The sequence below is a fragment of the Rattus rattus genome, chromosome 15, assembly GCF_011064425.1.
Source record: "Rattus rattus isolate New Zealand chromosome 15, Rrattus_CSIRO_v1, whole genome shotgun sequence".
In the NCBI taxonomy this organism is placed as follows: Eukaryota; Metazoa; Chordata; class Mammalia; order Rodentia; family Muridae; genus Rattus; species Rattus rattus.
Genome location: NC_046168.1, coordinates 54,926,720 through 54,946,060, shown reverse-complemented (window position 1 = coordinate 54,946,060; position 19,341 = coordinate 54,926,720). Strand labels below are relative to the sequence as shown.

Here is a 19,341-nt window from a genome sequence, read left to right as displayed (position 1 = left end):
AATCCAGGACTGTAACCTCGGCCTTGGTGGTTTCACACACGTGGGGCCCAGGAGCAAATATTTGGTTGGCAGCTGTTGTCCAACAGTGAGGCAGCTCCTAGAATAGATAGAGTATGAACATATTTAGCCTATTCAGGCCTGAGATAACCACAGTCCTCACATTGTTAGGTCTTAGAATAGCACTTAAGCTGTTGAACTGTACTATATTGGTTCCCACTGAGGTCTGGAATACACCACTAAATTAGTGTGGTTGTGTAGAAGCCACAGGACTTTAGTTCACAAGTGGAAGACAAGCCTCTTTATTAAGTATTACAAAACAGAAGTTGTACATTTGTTCTAATTGAAGTGTTTCATGATTCCTGGTATTTCAAGTTGCCATTTCAGCAAAAGCTTCTATAGAGACAGGGAAGCTGTTTGATACTCCTGCTAGGCTTGAGACTTAGATTGGTTATGTGAGCAGTACATTTGAGCAGCTGAACAAGTCACACACTGCAACCCATTAATCTAGGCTCTCTGAGAACCAAGTGTTTGTAAATGTTCATGACTCAGGCTACCCTGTAACCTAGGAAACTGAACCTTCCTTTGTTGTTAGGCACATCATTTGCCTTATTCGTGGGACTTACAAACCTGAAAAACGACTTGTCCCATGAATTAAAAAAATGCTTTTAAAAAAGGTGTGTGTGTGTGTGTGTGTGTGTGTGTGTGTGTGTGTGTGTGTGTGTGTGTGTGTAGTATATGCATAGGAGTGCCATGGTGAACATGTGGAGGTCAGACAATTTTGAGGACTCAATAACACTTCATCTTTATATGGGTTCTAGGGATTGAACTTTGGATAACTATCTTGAATGTCGAGCTCCTTTACCTCAATGAATTATTTACTGGCCTGCTCAAGGAGTGTCAGCACTGATGTTTTACCTACTGGCTCTTCTGGAGGTAGATGTTTGAGACATTGAAGTCTGAGATAGTCCTTTGAAGACAGTAAGGGAGATGAGAGGGTCTGGGCCCATATGGTCAGGGAGGATTGTTTGTATTACATAATGGGTTGGGCATAGTGGAACACACCTGGAACACCAGCACGTGACAGGCTGAGGCAGAAGGATCTAAGGTTCAAAGCCAGTCTGGACTATATTGTGAGACTGTCTCAAAAGCAGGTAGGATGTTGTGCCTCTTGGATTTCTGACTTTAACCAATAAGAGCCAAAAGAGCCATCTTGAGTATATTGCACAAACATCTGAACCAGGGAAGGGAGTTTCTCTACTTGAACTGAAGGCTGCTGGTTGGGTGGGTGCTTTGATGTTTGAAAAGGAAGCCTAGCAACATCACAAATCACATGATGATTCTATGCACACTTTATGTGATTTTTTTTTTTGTCCTACATTTTTTTCCTGCTTAATATGTGCTAAGATTCATTTGATTCCCATTTCTCCTTATCTCTTTTACTGTGCTTGAAGAAAGGTACAACTGTGGAGGCTTTTGGAATATTTACAGACTCACTTTCAACCTGCCCAGTGTTATATGACTTTGCCATTGATGGAGTTGGCTTGCAGTGCACCAGATCCATCCTAACCTCGTTGACATTGTTAGTAGTAACTATGATGGCTGTGTAACGTATCTGTGAGCTCCACAAAACTCTAAATAACCCCACCATTACCTTGCTTCCCTTAGTATTTTAATGGATGTGGCTGCTTCACTTTGACAGGTTTCAGTTTGTTACTCATCTAGACATTTTGAGACAAAGAAGATGAGATGTTTGAGTGCCTCCTCTCTAACATTGTTAGACAATCTGTGCTCGTTGTGCCCTAAAGCACCAAGAACCCTCAAGCATTTACCTTTGGCTGTTTGTGAAGATAGGAGTTCTGTGTAAAGCCTCCTTTGTCTTAGGACGCTGGCACTCCACTTGAGACAGGATTGGTTACAAGAAGGAGAATGCGAGTGCTGGGAGAAAGGCAAAGACGTATTTCAGAGATGGAAAGCAAGAAGGGGCTTGCCATTTTGCATCAACTCTAGAAAGTGGCTTCTTACCTCAAGCTTATGAAAACTTTTTCTTGTTATTTTTGAGACCTGGCTGGCCTGGCACTTCTATCTATGTAGACCTGGCTGTCCTAGTTAAAATTCCTCTTGCCTATCTCCTGAGCTACAGATGTGTGCCACCATACCTGAGAAATCTTATGGAACAGATGGCATAAACTCATATGCAGCTAATGAAAAACTTCTCAGAGTATCTGTTAGTCCCCAGTTACTAGTCACTGGGATAATGAAATATACTGTCTTCATTTGCACCTAGCCGGATGCTGAAGTTGATGACAATCATCTAAGTGTGTGCTATAGCCTCAGGAAAGGTGCAGTGGGTCTTCAGGGGTTGAACTGAGCTCTGTAGCTAGTGGGACTTCATTGTAATTGTAAAGAAAGCACTAAGAGGCCACAGAGGATTTTGACTTGTTCTTGCCCATGATCTCAGTTTGCTGAAAACAGGTATGATCTTCATATGATTATGGAATCTCCCATGGTAAATCTGAATTTAACTTGTTTTTGACCTAGCATAAGTCTTTTCATGTGTGACTGTATTAAAAAATCCACTCATTGTGGACCCATTACAGATGGCTACTGTATTGGATGTACAAAGTAAATGGAATAGGAAACAGTATTAATTGCTTTGACAGTAGCACATGTGCCCTTGAACTCCCATATATCAAGTAAGTGATGAAAACCAGCCTTACTTTACCCATTTCAAGATGATTTTCCCTTCCTTCCTTCCTTCCTTCCTCCCTTCCTTCCTTTCTTTTCTTTTCTTTTCTTTTCTTTTCTTTTCTTTTTAAAATATGTGTTGTGTGTATGTATGTTGTACTTGTGTTCACATTTTGGTGTCTGTATTACGTGCATGCTTGTAGAGGCCTGAAGTTAATGCCACATGTTCCTGCTGGTCTAGCTATCCAGTTTGCTGTGGGAATCTTGTCTTTGCTTCTTGAGCATTAGAAGCCATGCTAGCCTGGCTTTTTCCTGTGTTCTGGGGTTCAGAATTAATGTTTTAATTTTTAAATTTGTGTGTGTGGGGGGCATGTCTAGGTGCCTGTGTGTGTGCATGCCAAAGATTGACATTGGGTTATCTTCCTCTGTGTTTTCTCTATCTCATTTTTTTTTTTTTAAAGACAGTCTTTTGCTGAACCTAAAACTTACCAAAGATCTTAGTTTCTTTTCCTGTTGCTGTTATAAAAAATCCTGATGAAAGCAACTTAAGGGAGAGAGTTCCCTTTCATGGGAAATCTTACTGTAGAAAATGCAGAGTGAAGAAATCCTTGGATTGTTCAACCCATGAAAACGGGGCACATAGCCTTCCTTTGCGTCTAGGTGTGGTACCATAGAAAGGACACAGCATTCCGTATGAAATGTTTGTTTCCAAAAATTCAAACCCAAGGGTTAGAGCGATGACTCCGTGGTTAAGGGCACTTGATGCTCTTGAAGAAGATCTGGGTTTAGTTTTCAGCACTCACTCACAAGGGCTTGTAATTCCAGTTCCAGACTCTAACACCCTCTTCTTTCTTCTGCCTGCATTCATGCACACACATACATATACACATACACATTTTAAAAGGAAAAAGACTAAGGAAATAGAAGCTGAGCCTACTGCACCGTGGAAGAGAGGAAGGCCTGTTGGGGATTGAGCCATAGTCTTGTTCATGCTCAGCAAATGCCATAAAAGCAAATGCCTAAACACTGTAGGACGTTTATTGCTTTCTCTGCTCTTGTCTCTTCTACCTTCCACACTGTTGAAATGCATTGTGACTCGGATTCCAACTACAGTTGACATTCAGCTATAGCATGAGTTATTTTTCTTTCATTTTGGCAGACCCTAAGCTGCTGTTTGTATTTGGTTAATCTTCCAATAGATAAAGCAAAAGCAGAATTACATTTAGGGTCCAAAACAGAGAAAGACAAAGGTTTGCATTTATAATTGCTTAAATGCTGGTACTCATATTTCTGTGTATGTTGCTCAGTAAGTGTCATCACTCTCCTCCTAATGCTTGAGGACAGAACTCAACTGAATTGGAAGCTGGTTTGCTTGGGCTGCCTGGATGGCCATTCAGCTCTTGGGATCCACCTGTCTCTGCCTTCTGGTACTGGAGCTACAGGCCTCTGTAGCCCAGCTTTCTCTGTGGCTGCTGGGGAGTTGAGCTCATGTCCTCACTGAGCCATCTCCCAAGCTCCTAAAGTAAGAGGATCTAATTTTGAGTTTCCCATTTCTTCTCTGCCTCAGATGGACCAGCTTAAATGGGCATGCCTCTCAAACATAAAGACTCATACCACTGCTGTCCATGTTATAATGCAAATTCTATATGCCCGAGGTTTTTAATGATATTTGGAATTTTGTTGATAGGCTTAGATAACAAACTATCATTTGGATACATCCCCCTATCAAGAGAATGGCAGAGAGGATGTACTCCAGTTCCAGTTGACTCGGGTGTGTTCTGTAGCTCTGCTTATGTACTAGTGCTGAACTTTACCTTTTGTAAGTTATATAGTTCAACACTGCTGAAATCAGTCATAACATTTGCTGATGATCAGGTGTTAGCTGTGATGTTTGGCCATTGCCTGTATGTGGGTAACTTTGATACTGTTTCTACTGGCCTGACTGGGTAGCTCAGCTTTTAAGCCAACAGATAATTTTAAGGATGTTTTGAAAATGAAACATGGATGTTGGCTGTTTGAAAACTTTTCACTTATAATTATTGGGAGATCCCAGACTATATTAGGATTAACACATGCAATTAAGGTTGTCTTTGACCTCAACGAAATCTAAAATGTGTTAGTAGAATGAGGTGTGGTTTTAAGAAGTATTGTAAAGTTTTTCCATATTCAAGGATAAAAAAGTAAGTGCTAGTGATAAAATGAAAAGTTGTTCAGAGAATATTTCTGCTAAAAAAGAATATGCTAGGCTGTCTGTGGTAGTGCAAATATTTAAATCCTAATGTGGCAGAAGGCGGATCTCTGAATTCGAAGCCATCCTGGTTTACAGAGTTTCAGACCCAGGCCTATTTAAATAAAGAGACCGGCGGGGGTTGGGGGGGCAAGAATATGATAGTCAATTCATTGTGCTTATATTTCCTTGGTATGTGAAAATGAGTAATGATACAATAGTGTTTTAGGGAAAGTTCTAAATTGCACATCAGTAGTGAAACATACTGGGTATTTAATATGTAGGTGTTACTGCAGCTAAGCAAGTTTACTTTCTTAAAGATATACTATTTTGCTTTTGAAATTCACAATCTTTTGGTAATTGAGAATTATAAATACTATAATAAAAAGTGACTATGTTTCCAATTTAAAGCAGAGTCAAGCCAATTTAATACCTACTGAAATAATGTCTTTTAAAGAACTTATTAACTTGAAGTTTTTTGGTTTGTTTTTGTTTTTGTTGTTTGGTTTGTTTTGAGACAGAGATATACTATATATCCTAGCCGACCTGGTTCTCAGAGTTGTATCTGCCTCTTGAAAGCTTACGGCTTTGTTTAGTTTTATTTTTAACATTTCGTTTCATTTGTGTTTTGGTGTGTTTACATGCATGGTCCAGAGCACGCAGCCTGGTGCTTTAAAGCTGATGCTCCAGGTGGTCGGGAGTGCTGCCTGTGTGGGATTCAACTTGGAATCTCAGGAAGAGAGCAGCAAGCACCAACTGCTGGGCCATCTTTCCAGTTCCTTAGTCCGGTTTTAGTGATTATAGTTTCTCTTTCAGATGCGGCAATAGAAAACATTTTTAACTACTCACAAGATTTTAATGAGCCCGTTAAAGTTCATTGGTGAATCCCTCTTTAATTCCCACAGAGTTGCTCACTACTCCTTCCCACTCATTCCTGTGCATGTGCTCTGAGTGGGGCTTCCTAAAGATGAGCTTTGACTGAGCTGTCAGTTTATCGTTAGAGATTGGTTTTCTGTAAAAAGATTCATTGCTAATATAAGATGTCAACATTAATTAATTTAAGTGGTGGAATAAATAGAATTTTATTTTTCTGGTGTATTTATATCTGAGATAATGGAAATAACAGTGCAACAAAAATTAGGCAAGATCCTGTTTACATCTGGGAGCAAAATGTTTAAATCCTACAGAGCCTTTAAACTTACCTTTATGATCATAGGGCTATGCACCACCACCTAAAAATGGGATCGAGCAGAAGCGCCCTGGACGCCCCCTGAATATTACATCTTTAGTCAGATTGTCTTCAGCTGTGCCAAATCAGATTTCTATTTCTTGGGCATCTGAAATTGGAAAGGTAAGAACTTTTTCTTGGATAGTATGAAAGTGTCTGCATTGGGAGTTGATTTCATTTCTTAGGCTGATAGCTTTGTGCAGTGAAGCTGTGAGAAAACACCTGACAGAAGCAACTTTAATGAAGAACAGCTAATTTCAGTTCCAGGTTCAAGGACTCTATGTAGTCCATCGTGATGGAGAGCATGCTGGCAAGCAACTGCTTGCTCTGTATCTCAACAAAGCAGTGCTGCCACCTAGAGACCAATTCTAGACACACGAGCTGTGAGAGATATTGCAAAACTATTTCCTTTGGTTTCCTAACTATAACTTCTAAAAAGCTGTTTTCTATGCAGTGATGTTAATGGCAGATTACTTTTAATCTTTCATGAATTTTGTCTTTATTTTGCAGTGAAAAAATGTGTATGTTTACATTTCTTCAAATAGTGGTCGAATTTTAACTTTAGTGTTTTAGGTAGTATTTTTATAAACTGAAAACCTCAAGTATTTATGAAGACGATCAAACAGTGCTTTATTGGTCTTTGTGGGAAGTGGTTAACTGTATTCATGTTGTAATTAAAAATAATATATTAATAACCTGTTCGGGGTTGGGGATTTAGCTCAGTGGTAGGCGCTTGCCTAGGAAGCGCAAGGCCCTGGGTTCGGTCCCCAGCTCGAAAAAAAAAGAACCAAAAAAAAAAAAAAAAAAATAACCTGTTCATAGCCAGGTGTGGTGGTGCACACCCTTGTTCCCATCACTCAGAGGCAGAGGGAGGTAGGTCTCTAGCCTGATTGACAAAGCAAATTCCAGACCAACCAAGGCCTGTCTAAAATAACAAAAGAAACAGAAGCCTTAAAAACACAAACTCAGGGTTGGGGATTTAGCTCAGTGGTAGAGCTCTTGCCTAGCAAGGGCAAGGCCCTGGGTTCGGTCCTCAGCTCCAAAAAAAAAACAAAAAAAACAAAAAAAACCCCAAAAACCCAAAAACACACAAATTCTGTTTTTGCCTTTAAATAAACAACTCATGGTTCAGATATGATCCAGGGCATCTCATAAGATAGTCAGAATAGCTTTCTTAGATCTTCAGGTCGATTAACAGGACTTTCTACTGATGCTTGGTCTCAAAATGAAAGCTAACAGTTAAGATATTGACTGAAGGGGTTAGGGATTTAGCTCAGTGGTAGAGCGCTTGCCTAGGAAGTGCAAGGCCCTGGGTTCGGTCCCCAGCTCCGAAAAAAAGAACCAAAAGGAAAAAAAAAAAGATATTGACTGAAGCAGAAAGTTTATATTGAAATCATTTTTTTATCCAGTAAATAAATGGAAATATTTGTGAATATCAACTGTCATAGTCCTATTTCATGGAAGTAAAACATAATCCTGTTTGAAATTGAGGTAGATGTTTATGGTAGGGTTTTTAGAATTTGTTTTGTTTTAGCCACAGGGATGGTTTACATTTTTAAATGAATGGCTGTGGTCATTGTAGGCACCTTAGTTGTGTTGTAGAATAGAAATACTTTTTTCTTTTGTAATAAGGTCTGATCAGCAGACCTAAAATTTAGGCAGTATTGTTGGAATTTGGATACTTACAAGGCTGTCAGAGTATTTAGAAGTGTTTGATTCAGTGGCTGCTGAGCGGTCTCCATTGTGGAGTTGAGTGAGTGTGTGCAGGGAGGAGGTCGAGCAGCCTCTGTCAGTGGTCGGCAGGGCCTCTATAATACCTGAGTGTGGGTCTGGATATGGACACTCTCTGGCCTTGGTCTTTAGTTTTGTAATTTGTTTCTTGTGTTTTAGTTGTCCTTCCATTTAGGAAGTGGAATTAATTTTTATTAGACTTATTTTAGAAAAAAGAAGCTGGTATAGGCTTTATTTTATGATGTGATTTGCTCTAGGCCATGTAACATGTAGTCTCATCAGAAAGAATTAGAAGTTTGACACTCTAAACTTGAAGGGTTAATTTTAGAGCAGAGTCATTTGAACTTCATTTGTGCAGTGTGAACCATTTCCACATGAAACTAGGAAAGCAAGCGTTGTTACATGAGTAACTAAAACCAGGGACTATTCTCACAGTGACTCCCAAGCTACTCTCTTGACTAAATTAAAAAATATAATCCACAAAAGCACTTGTCCCCACTATTTATTTACCATACAAATGGATGTTTTAAAATAACAAGTGGTTGAAAATGATTTCATATTGAGAAAACCATTTTCTTACTCAAATGCTTAGTTGATGTTTCTGTCCCAGTTGCCAGCACTCCTTTGGAAGTTGTTTGAGTGTTACTTTCAGAGCCTAGGTTTCTTCCCTTTATATTTTCTGTAAGTAAATAAACCAACCAACCAAAACCCCATTATGTGGTCTTTATAATGGCTTTTCTTTCTTTGTAGAATTACTCCATGTCTGTGTATCTTGTACGACAGCTTACATCAGCCATGTTATTACAGAGATTAAAAATGAAAGGTATTAGAAATCCTGATCATTCCAGAGCACTCAGTAAGTAATGTTTGTAAGACTAAGCATATGACACACTTTGGTGGAGGGAAATGCTTTGATATGTAGCAATATACGATAATTTTAATCACTTTTACTTATATATATGTTTACCACATACATGCATATATGGGTACATATATACACATATACATATAATAGTTATGTATAGTTTAACATATTTTATAATGTATATATTACAATGTTATTAACATTTTACTGATATGCATTGCTGTTATGTAATATTCATAATTATGTAACTATAAATAGCTGGGGCACATGACATATTTGTTACCCAGTGGAAGAAATCTTTGCCACATTGTTTTCAGTTGTTAGAGGAAATAAAGAATGTATCTTTTCTGTTTATACATTTAATATCGTTGGAAACAACCAGGTCAGCCCAGTAAAACATAAGGAGAGTAAGAAGTAACATATTAGAGCTCAAGGCCTCGCTCCACTCCATCTTCTTCTCCCAGCTGTTGTGTTAAATTCCAAAACAAACTTTTGTTTTTAATTTTTCTTTTTCAGTGGCTTTAGTGTTAAAAAGAAATCTTAAAAAATCCATTAAATATATGATATAGAGTTTGTTGATAATTCTTTAATAATGGGAATGTGGTTTATTACATTAATGTTTAACATTTTGTGCTTCTTTGCCTATTCAAAGGAGGGTAGGAACTTTTAAACTGTTTTCTGTAATTCTGCTCTAATATTACTGTTAACTTTAAAGTTTATTAATACCATTTTGTTCTTTTTAAAGTTAAAGAAAAACTTACTGCAGATCCTGATAGTGAAATTGCTACAACTAGTCTTCGCGTGTCCTTGATGTGCCCTGTAAGTAAAGTGACAAAACACTCAAGCCAGTTTTGCTTCTCGTAAGTGACTAAGTGTCTTGTAAGAGTAAGGGTGGGGGTGAGTGGAAGAGTATTGTGACGGAATTCTAAACCTCTGTCTCTTCCATTCAGACATCTTCATGAGTAAGTGTTAAGGGGTTTCCCTGTGTAACAGCTCTGGCTGTCCTGGATTTCCCTTTGTAGACAGCTTGGCCTCGAGCTCACAGAGATCTTCCTGCGTCTGACTCCTCAGTGCTGGAATTAAAGGCCAGCACCACTGCACCCTCCTTGTTTTTTTGTGTATTTAATTATTCTGAAGAAAGAATGCACAGAGTTGTTACAGAAGAGCAGAAAGCCTTAGGGTCAGAAAACTGTGGTAACCGATGCTGTGAAGTAATGCAGTTAAGAGGCTTTATCAGAGCGCATGTGATACTGTACATAGCAGTGACATTACTGAAGCCTCAGATGAATGCTAATTGATGGTTTGGCCTAGTGAGTTATGATGTATGGGCTGTCTCTGCAGTATACTTTTAAATTACACAAAATTTTTATCTCATATATTCTTACGTAGAGACATGGGAGAGAAATCATTCCCAGATCTGATATCCTTCTGTGCGATGTGTGGTTGGCACTGAGCTAACTGAGAGAAAGCAGACAATCTAGTTAGAGAACACAACCCATGAAAAAGTGGCAGACTCTGCCTAGTGACAGGTGTGGAGGGATGTCAGGGACAGTGGGTGGAAGCTTCTTTACGTTAGGTTCCTGGAAGAAAGGAACTTTATGAGGAAAGCTATGAATCATGAATTCCTAATGTAGCTTTGGATGACATTTGATGATTGCCACCAATATAAAATGTGGTTTTTTTTTTTTTTTTTAAATTGAGAGAAAGTAATATCAGGTGTGTGTGTGTGTGTGGTGGGGGGAGGGTTGGGAAAGAAAATATTTTTGAGTTTCCATAATGTGTAAATGTTTCAACAAACCCTGAGTGAGGCATAGTTTTTATTTTGCAAATTAAGTAACTGAGGTTGTATAACCCTAATCACAGGGCCACTAGTAGAACAGGAATAAAACTTTTCTTCTGATAATTTTGTTTCCAACAGTTGTTGCCAGATTGGGTTAAAATACCGATACACCGAGCTTTAGTAGACCTGCTGTTTAGCTATTTTATTTTATTTATTTATTATATATAAGTACACTGTGTGGCCTTTATTTAGTTACCTTTATGCAGCTTTTTTTCCCCCAAAACATCATTAATTTTTTGTGTGTGCTTGGAGCTTGCCTCTTAGGCTAGTCTGTCTGGTCCGTGAGCCTAGGGATGTGCCTGCCCCCTGAGTCCCAGCACTGTTCACATGTGTACCACCACCACAACAGGGTTGGTTGGTTTCAACCTCTGCACTACATGTTGTTTGCTTACCCTCAAGTATCTTAATATATTAGTAGTTATACTTTTTCTTATTTTACTTTCTGTAGACATTTTGTTGAGTGAGTTAGTGTAAGTTATTCAACTTATTTTAATGGCTTGTTTCCACACACTTATAGTGTAAAGGAGCAAACTCATTTATCCTGATGTAAAATTCCTGAATTGAATATTACTATGTCAGTATGGTTTAAATCTTAGAATATAGGATCCTTCAATGAAGGAAAAATACAGAAATGCTTAAAGATACACATTGCATTTTCTGTTGATTTGGAGTTAAATTTTGTAAATGGCCACTAACTTTTTTTTTTCTTTTTTTCGGAGCTGGGGACCAAACCCAGGGCCTTGCACTTGCTAGGCAAGCGCTCTACCACTGAGCTAAATCCCCAACCCTGGTCACTAACTTTTAAGAACCCTTTCTGCATCCCTTGTTTTATCTTTGCCCCCTTTTTAGCCCATGAACACTGAGGACAGTCTATAAGCTGGTATTGAGCTAGCTAGCATTGGTGGTGGTGGTGGTGGGTCCCAGGATTAGACACTGATACTGCCATTGTTGATATAAATAGCAATATTTCCTATAAGTGACATACACAGGGAGGTTTTAAGAATTATGAAAAGAGGGCTGGAGAAATGGCTCAGTGGTTAAGAGCACTGACTGCTCTTCAGAGGTCCTGAGTTCAAATCCCAGCAACCATGGTGGCTCACAACCATCTGTAATGAAATCTGATGCCCTCTTCTGGTGTGTCTGAAGACAGCTACAGTGTGCTTATATACATTAAATAAATCTTTAAAAAAAAAAAAAGAATTATGAAAAGAAATGACCTGGCCTAATGCGGGTATGGGTGTCAGTAGGTCTCTTCTTTAATAATTATGCATAACAATATAAATATAACTATATAAAAACATACTAGAATTTGACAGATTTGATTATATAATAAAACGTTTTCATGAATATTTTAAGTTTATATCCCATACAAGGCTCTTTTTTTAATATAAAGAACTCTTATAAATAAGTTTAGTGACTGAAAAATGATTAAGGGTATGTGTAGAGAGTTCGTAGAGACACAAATTAACTATAGAGTAGAAGAACAGAGTTTCAAGTTTCTCTGAAAATGAAAGAAATGTAGTTAAGAACTGCCTTGAAATATTTCTCACCAACCAGATTGGGAAAAAGCAAACATTCATTAACTGCGGGGATAATGGTGGAGTTGGAATAAAGAACATTAGCACATTAAGTACACAAATTACAGATCAATAGACTTCTCTGGTTAAGGGAGTTTATCAGTGTTCAAAGACCATAAATATTTCCCTTTGACTTCTCCAAAATTTCATTTTGAGGTACTTATTTAATAACATTGTAATGTTGCAAGATTGGAAGTAATGTAATTACCTGTTATCAGTGATAAACCATGATGTCTTTGTATCATAGTAGCTTTTAAAACATTTACTTTTTAAATGTGTGTGTGTGTGTGTGTGTGTGTGTGTGTATCTGCCTTTGGACTTAGACATTACTGAAGTGAAACGATGTTTCAAAACTCTTGAAACCACCCATAACTAAAAAGATAAACAGTCTTCATGAGAGTAAATTTAGGCTGAAACTTTTCTTTTTTTTTTAGGCTGAAGCTTTTTATTTTGAACATCTTGTTTGACTTGTTAAGACTCTAATGAGTGTCTCTGTTCTCCTGTAGGCTATCTTGTCCTATTTGAACTCATTTCCTGTTCTATTCTCTGTTCTGCAGTTAGGAAAAATGAGGCTGACAATCCCGTGCCGCGCAGTGACGTGTACACATCTGCAGTGCTTTGATGCTGCCCTGTATCTTCAGATGAATGAGAAGAAGCCCACCTGGATTTGTCCTGTTTGTGACAAAAAGGCTGCCTATGAGAGTCTGATACTAGATGGGTAAGTGTAACCGTGGGCAAGTAGTTAGACAAAGAAATAGAATAAGTGGAGGAAAACTAACAGACCACCTGCTGATATGAGGTGGGCCACCGTTTTTTAAGTCATCACGCAGGAGACAGAGGCAGGTAGATCTGAGTTTAAGTCTAGTTTTATACACACACACACACACACACACACACACACACACACACACACACCCCTTATGTGTACATTGTAAGTGCGGTCATATTACATAGGTGCTAAGTTTAAAGCCGTAGTTTATGTGTAGGTTATTCTGGCTCAGTGTGTTCTCAGTGTGACTTGTTACATTGTTTATTTAGAATGGGATGATTGTATGAACTGATTAAATAAGTTAGGTCTTCTGTTTAGTGAAGATTTTATTTTTAATTAGGGATGTATATGTGTGCCTGAGTATGCACGTGTGCAGCGGTGGCCCCTGATTTCTATATCTGTCCTTTGTGCTCATCCCCCACCCTCCCATCCATCTCTTTAAAGGAATTATTTAGTCTTAAAAGATTTAATCATTGAGGTTCCAATGGTCTTACGTCTAGCACCGTTGCCTTTTCTTGGGTGTATACTGCTTTCTTGTTTCATCTTTGACATTTATGTACTTTACAGGCTTTTTATGGAAATTCTCAATGACTGTTCTGATGTGGATGAGATCAAATTCCAGGAAGATGGTTCCTGGTGTCCCATGAGACCTAAGAAAGAAGCTATGAAAGTAACCAGCCAGCCCTGTACAAAAGTAGAAAGTATGTACTGAATGTCAGGAGCACTCAGAGAAGTGCACATTATGAAGTACAAACTCTTAACTTAACCACCAGGAGCATATTCAGAATTTAGTTTGCTAACTTTAGGCCATCTCTCCTTCCTCGTTTTCTTAAGGAATGTGCAAATCTATACCATCCTTCAAACTTTTAAATGGTGTTTCATGTACAAAACGAGTAAGTAAATAAATATAGATAGCATGAAGATAGCCTGGAGCTCAGATCCTGAGTTACCCGTAAAGGCTGGGGCCCTGGGTGGCCTTTGTGTCATCTTGGTGCTCTAGAGGCAGACAGGGATCCCAGGGGGCACAGTGTTCTCTACCTGTGGGTGCTGACCCCCTTGAGTGTGGAATGACCTTTTCACAGTGGTTGGCTAAGACCATTGGGAAACACAGATACATACAGTACAAATCATAGTAAAATTTTAGTTAGGAAATAGCAACAAAAGTAATTTTATGTTTGCGGGTTACCATAACATGAAGAATTGAATTAAAAGTGTCCCAGCAGTAAGAAGGTTGAGAACCACTAAACTAGACTTAAGTAATGAAGTCGGTTCAGTGAGACCTTTAAGTGTTGAGCAGTTGAGAACGATGCTTGCTACTAACCTGTCCTTCACAAGCATGCCCACATCTGTGCAGACATATATGCATGTATGTGTACTATGTAAACACACTTGAGAAACAGAAAGAGTAGTAATTGTTTTGTATATCTTTATACAACCCAGTGTGGTTGGAGAGACTGTATATATCATTTATTAATACGTGTGGAGGCTGGTCATGAATTAGCTGTTACTGAGCGGATTCTTCCATTTGTTGGTGGAGGGATTCTGTAGCTTTAGTTTCCCAGTGTGTGTATTTGCTTTTGGCTCCTCGCTCTTATCTACTCTTAGGGACATGCTAAAGGAGTCTGGTAAGCAGGAATCCATGTGCACATGCAACCTCTGGACTCCTTTCATTAGACTTGCTTCTGGCTCTGTTGAATTTCAAAAAAGCAATAACAGATTTTCTGAGTAAGAAGGGTAAATAAAGACTTTCCAGAATGTTACTTATTCTTTTGTGATCGTCACAGAACTCTTGGGGGTCACATTGCCAGGGTTGCCCACATTAGTGTAAAAAGTGTGGGCAGGTATGGTTTTATTGATTAATGTTTGATGATTTTTTCCCCAATGAAATAGCATTCATTTTTGATAGATTATAGAGAGTAATATCACATAATATGGTAAATGCGTTGCTTATATAAACAGAATGAGTGATGACTAACGATGATTCATGATAATAACTTAGTTTACCAGTTTGGGGCTTTTATATGATCACTGCAGTTGAAATGTCTGATTCTAACTCAGTGGTGCTGTATATTTTTATACCGAAACCACATCCTCTTGAGAATAGATGTCTCTGACTTAATACTGCCACATGTGTATGATGACAATGCAGAGCTGGTCACATTCTATACTGTTGTCCCATGGCATAAGACCAGTTGCCTAACCCTCATGTTCTGTCTGTATAATGATTGCAAACTTAGAAAGACAGCATGAGTAGCCCCAGGTTCTGAACAAACCCACTGATAGCACGGGAGAGAACGTGCTGTGAAGGAGACTTCTGACCTCTGTCAGGAATAGTCCTGGCAGTCCTCACTTAATGTTGAGCAGACAGGTTAGGGACTTGGACTTTGTCCCTGCTAGAGAAAAATGATTTTCTTAGCTGTGTATTATTAGGTATATACACAGACATTTAAGACTTCTATAGCTAGTTTTTGTTATATCTTCTTATCTTTTTTTTTAATCTGCATCCAGGTTCAAGTGTCTTTAGTAAACCTTGTTCAGTGACTGTAGCCAGTGATGCAAGCAAGAAGAAGATTGATGTTATTGATCTAACAATAGAGAGCTCTTCTGATGAAGAGGAAGACCCTCCTGCCAAAAGGAAATGCATCTTTATGTCAGAAACACAAAGCAGTCCAACCAAAGGGTTTGTCCATTTATAGTTCACTACTGTTATTGCACTTAGAACACGTTGTTCTTGGCATGGTTTTGAAATATCTGTCTGAGAAGTAACTATAGAAAGCATTTTTCCTTTGCTTTGGTACAGTTGAAGTATTTTCAAGTCAGCACATTATTTACAGATCAAATTTTGCTGAAAATATTCAACCTGTTCGGGAAGTGGGAGTTTAAGTATTTTTACCTATGTTACATTCTTGAACCTCAGTCCAGTGTACTGCAGTTGATGTAGTGGAATGGAGACATCGGAGGCTTCTGAGGACAGGTCATCTCTGGCACTTTTGTGTACTTGTTAGGTGATTTGGGTTATAATCCTTGACTTTGAACCACTTTTTGTATTTTAAGATGAGGTAAAATACTGCCTGCTTCATAGGATCACTGCTAAGTTTTGATGAGATTATTATAGAAGAACTTGGCCACCATGCCAGGAACGTGATAGATAGTTCCTTAATGAAAATCTGTCTTCTTTCCTTTCTACTTTACAGAGCAAAATATGGGCAAAGTAGAAAGTACCATGTACTTTCTATGACTTATACAGGGATGCTTTGGACCTTTACAACAAGACAGATTGGACAGATCCTTTTCGCAGAGAGATCTTGACACCCATGAATTGTTGTGACAGACCGTGTTACTTTCTCAGAGCTGTATGTGCTAGTCTCATCTCTGTCCTCAGTCTATTTAGTATTTTCTTAGACATTCTTTTTTTTTTTTCTTTTTTTCGGAGCTGGGGACCGAACCCAGTAGACATTCTTTTTTAATAATACAAATTGCCCATTTCAGGTATATATCATGAAGTTATTTGTTCACCATTCCAAGTCAGTATTAGCATATTTTCAACGTGAAAAAACGCACATAATCACTTGTTTGTTATCCTGCATCTCCTAGATGTAGTCAGCATAGCTTTTTATTACGTCTCTGAATTTGACTGTTCTGGACATTGTATATAAGTGAATTATATTGAGTATACTTTAGATTCCTTTTTATAATTCTTTATAGGTACTTTGAAATGAGTTTTAATAGACTTAAAACTTTTGAGCTTCTTTCTGAACTATTAAGGCATTTACTCTTCTAAGCCAGGTGTGGTAGCTAAAACCTGTGATATCAGTGCTTCAGTGACTGACACAAGTCCATCGCCATGAGCCAACGACCAGCCTTAGGCTCCTGTTAGACAACAACAACTAAAATAAAGTACTTTTATTCCATATGTGATTTATCTATCACAGTATGAGTATGGAGTTAAATTTTCTGTCACCTATTTTATTAGAATAATTTTTTATTATTATTATGCCAGAAAGTGAGAAAAGTACTTTATGTTTTTTCCCTATATGCTGATTATTGTTGTTTTGGGGCAGTTCGTTTAATACTTCTGAAAGTGAAATGATAAACAAATGAATATACAATTTTGAAGTGCTTATGAAGTCTAGAATCAAGATTCTACATTTTTACTTTATAATTTTAAATATAATTATATGTTTTAGAATTACAACATATAATAAATAGAGAGTTTCAAACCTTTTCTAATCAGTTTTTGTCTGAGAAATTTTTGTGTGATCCCAGGAATATGAACTAAGTATACAAATTGGACATTTACTGATAACAAATCATAAGCTTTTAGAAGCAGTGTTTTATTACACCAGACAGCTTTACTTATTAAAAGTGGAAATACTGCATTCTAATGAAATAGTTGTGCCTATTTCACATAAAAGGATTAAGTGGATGTCTAAGGAGATGGCTCAGTGAGTAAAGTGATTTCCCTACAAGAGGGTGTGGCATCTGAATTTAGGCCCTCACCACCCATATAAAAGTCTGACCTGTGCATCTGTGACCCCAGTGGTGATTCTGGAGGAGTAGACAGGCAGATCGCAGAGGCTTGGTACCATCTAGTCTAGCGGAAGGAAGCAGTGAGCTCCAGGTTCAGTGATAGAGCCTGTCTTAAAAATTAAGATAGACGGTGATTGAGAACATGCCCTGATGACCACTTCTGCCTCCATACACCCACACCACACACACACACACACACACACACACACACACACTCACACACTCACACACTAAATTTGGATAAAAGTTTGATGTTGCTGGATATAGAACATATTAGTGCTAAAATACCCATTTACATAAATATGTAGTACAAAATTATATAAGTATGTTAAAGAATACCAGAAATTGTAGGGAATTTTTCCCTAATCTTACTCATTTATTGATTTTTTTTTTAAATGAACAACCTAAAATGAACAACTCTAAAAGAAATATTTGAAGCCAAACATTGTAATGCAGTACTACTCAAAGATATTTTAATTTGATACTTACATACTGAAGAATAGTGCTATAATTAAATACTATATAATAGTGATTTAATTAAATACTTTATTCCTAGTACATATGTACAGTAGAAACATACATGGCAGGTCACAATAGGGATGAATTTGAGCCAAGGTATTTAAGGTGGCATCAGTTAGCATAGTGTAACTACATGTGCATTGCAAGATGTGCACAGTCTGTTAAGATCTAAGGTTTAAATGAAGTCACCAGATGCAGTGTTGTGGGTTAGTGTTGCCAGAAACACCTTGAATTTATTACGCGTTCAATCACAAATTAAATTTCAGTTGTTACTCAGAACCTTTTTCTGTTAATCCATTGGGGACATTACCCATAGTTCCAGGAACCGTTTTAGAACATGAGGAAAATTGAGTCGCAGGTCTCAACTTTCATTTCATTTCATTTCATTTCCTGTGTGGCTGAGAATTACATAGTGATGCTGACTCCAACTGAAGTAACTGTATACAGTCTTAGAGTCTGTCATACTACAAAGTCTATGTGTGTCCTTCACTCTCTGTTAACCCATCCATGAGTTTGAGATAAAAGGGGAGGAGTAGCACATAGATTATGTGACAAAAGTTCAGAATGACTGTAGCATGCAGAAGGCTAAAGAGTTTATACTTTAGTTACATACCAAGAAGATCGATATTAAAACTTCATCTAGATTGAAAAGAAAACACTTAACACTGCTAAGTATAAGGTGGAAATTGTAATGATATCAAGAATACTTGAAGGTTTTTATTCTGAAAGCCTTCATAAATTTTAGCACTTGGCTGTTTCCATAAAGTTGAAATAATCTTTCATACCTGAATCACATTTGCACAACAAACAAAATGAATATTATAGAGATATAGATGGGAATCTGAAGATCAATTTTAGGTTAGCAGTTATTAATAAAGTGACATTCAGTACAGCTAAGTAGACTTCATTCTGCAAGTTCTTTAGTATTGGAAACTACATTGATAAAATGATTTTGCCATAAGGACAATTATCTAGTTATCCTAACTGATGCTTTGAAAGTATTCAATAAATGTCTTCTGTCAGAAATTTTAATGTCTTTTAAACGTCTGAATTTACTAAATGGTAATGGGCTCACTGCTTAAAACTAGTTTGAATTAGACTACATCAGAAGCATGGTGTCTTGCATTCATACCATATCACTTTTGTCCCATTGAGGGTATGTGTACGTAATATTTTAGCCAGTGCTTATGATTGCGGAATGCCTGTGGTACAGTCCAAAGGAACAAGCAGGAAAGTGAGTAGTGGAGCTTAGAGTGTGATGGATGATTGGGTGTCAGAACTGATGGTATTAATTAAGCCAAGGAAAGGGACAGTCACAATTATTCTGATTCTTTTTTTTTTTTTTTTCGGAGCTGGGGACCGAACCCAGG

At 37.8% G+C, this 19,341-nt stretch overlaps 1 protein-coding gene across 9 annotated transcripts in view; it reads left to right on the top strand.

The window, feature by feature from the left end:
• Pias2 (protein inhibitor of activated STAT 2) overlaps positions 1-19,341 on the top strand; it is an 86,942-nt gene that overhangs the window by 45,260 nt on the left and 22,341 nt on the right. For all 9 annotated transcript variants that reach the window (XM_032885802.1, XM_032885799.1, XM_032885794.1 and 6 more), the window contains exons 6-11: positions 6,129-6,263; positions 8,622-8,727; positions 9,482-9,555; positions 12,711-12,871; positions 13,490-13,623; positions 15,431-15,602. In XM_032885802.1, coding sequence (XP_032741693.1) covers positions 6,129-6,263; positions 8,622-8,727; positions 9,482-9,555; positions 12,711-12,871; positions 13,490-13,623; positions 15,431-15,602 — 782 coding nt within the window. The remainder of the gene's footprint in view (positions 1-6,128; positions 6,264-8,621; positions 8,728-9,481; positions 9,556-12,710; positions 12,872-13,489; positions 13,624-15,430; positions 15,603-19,341) is intronic.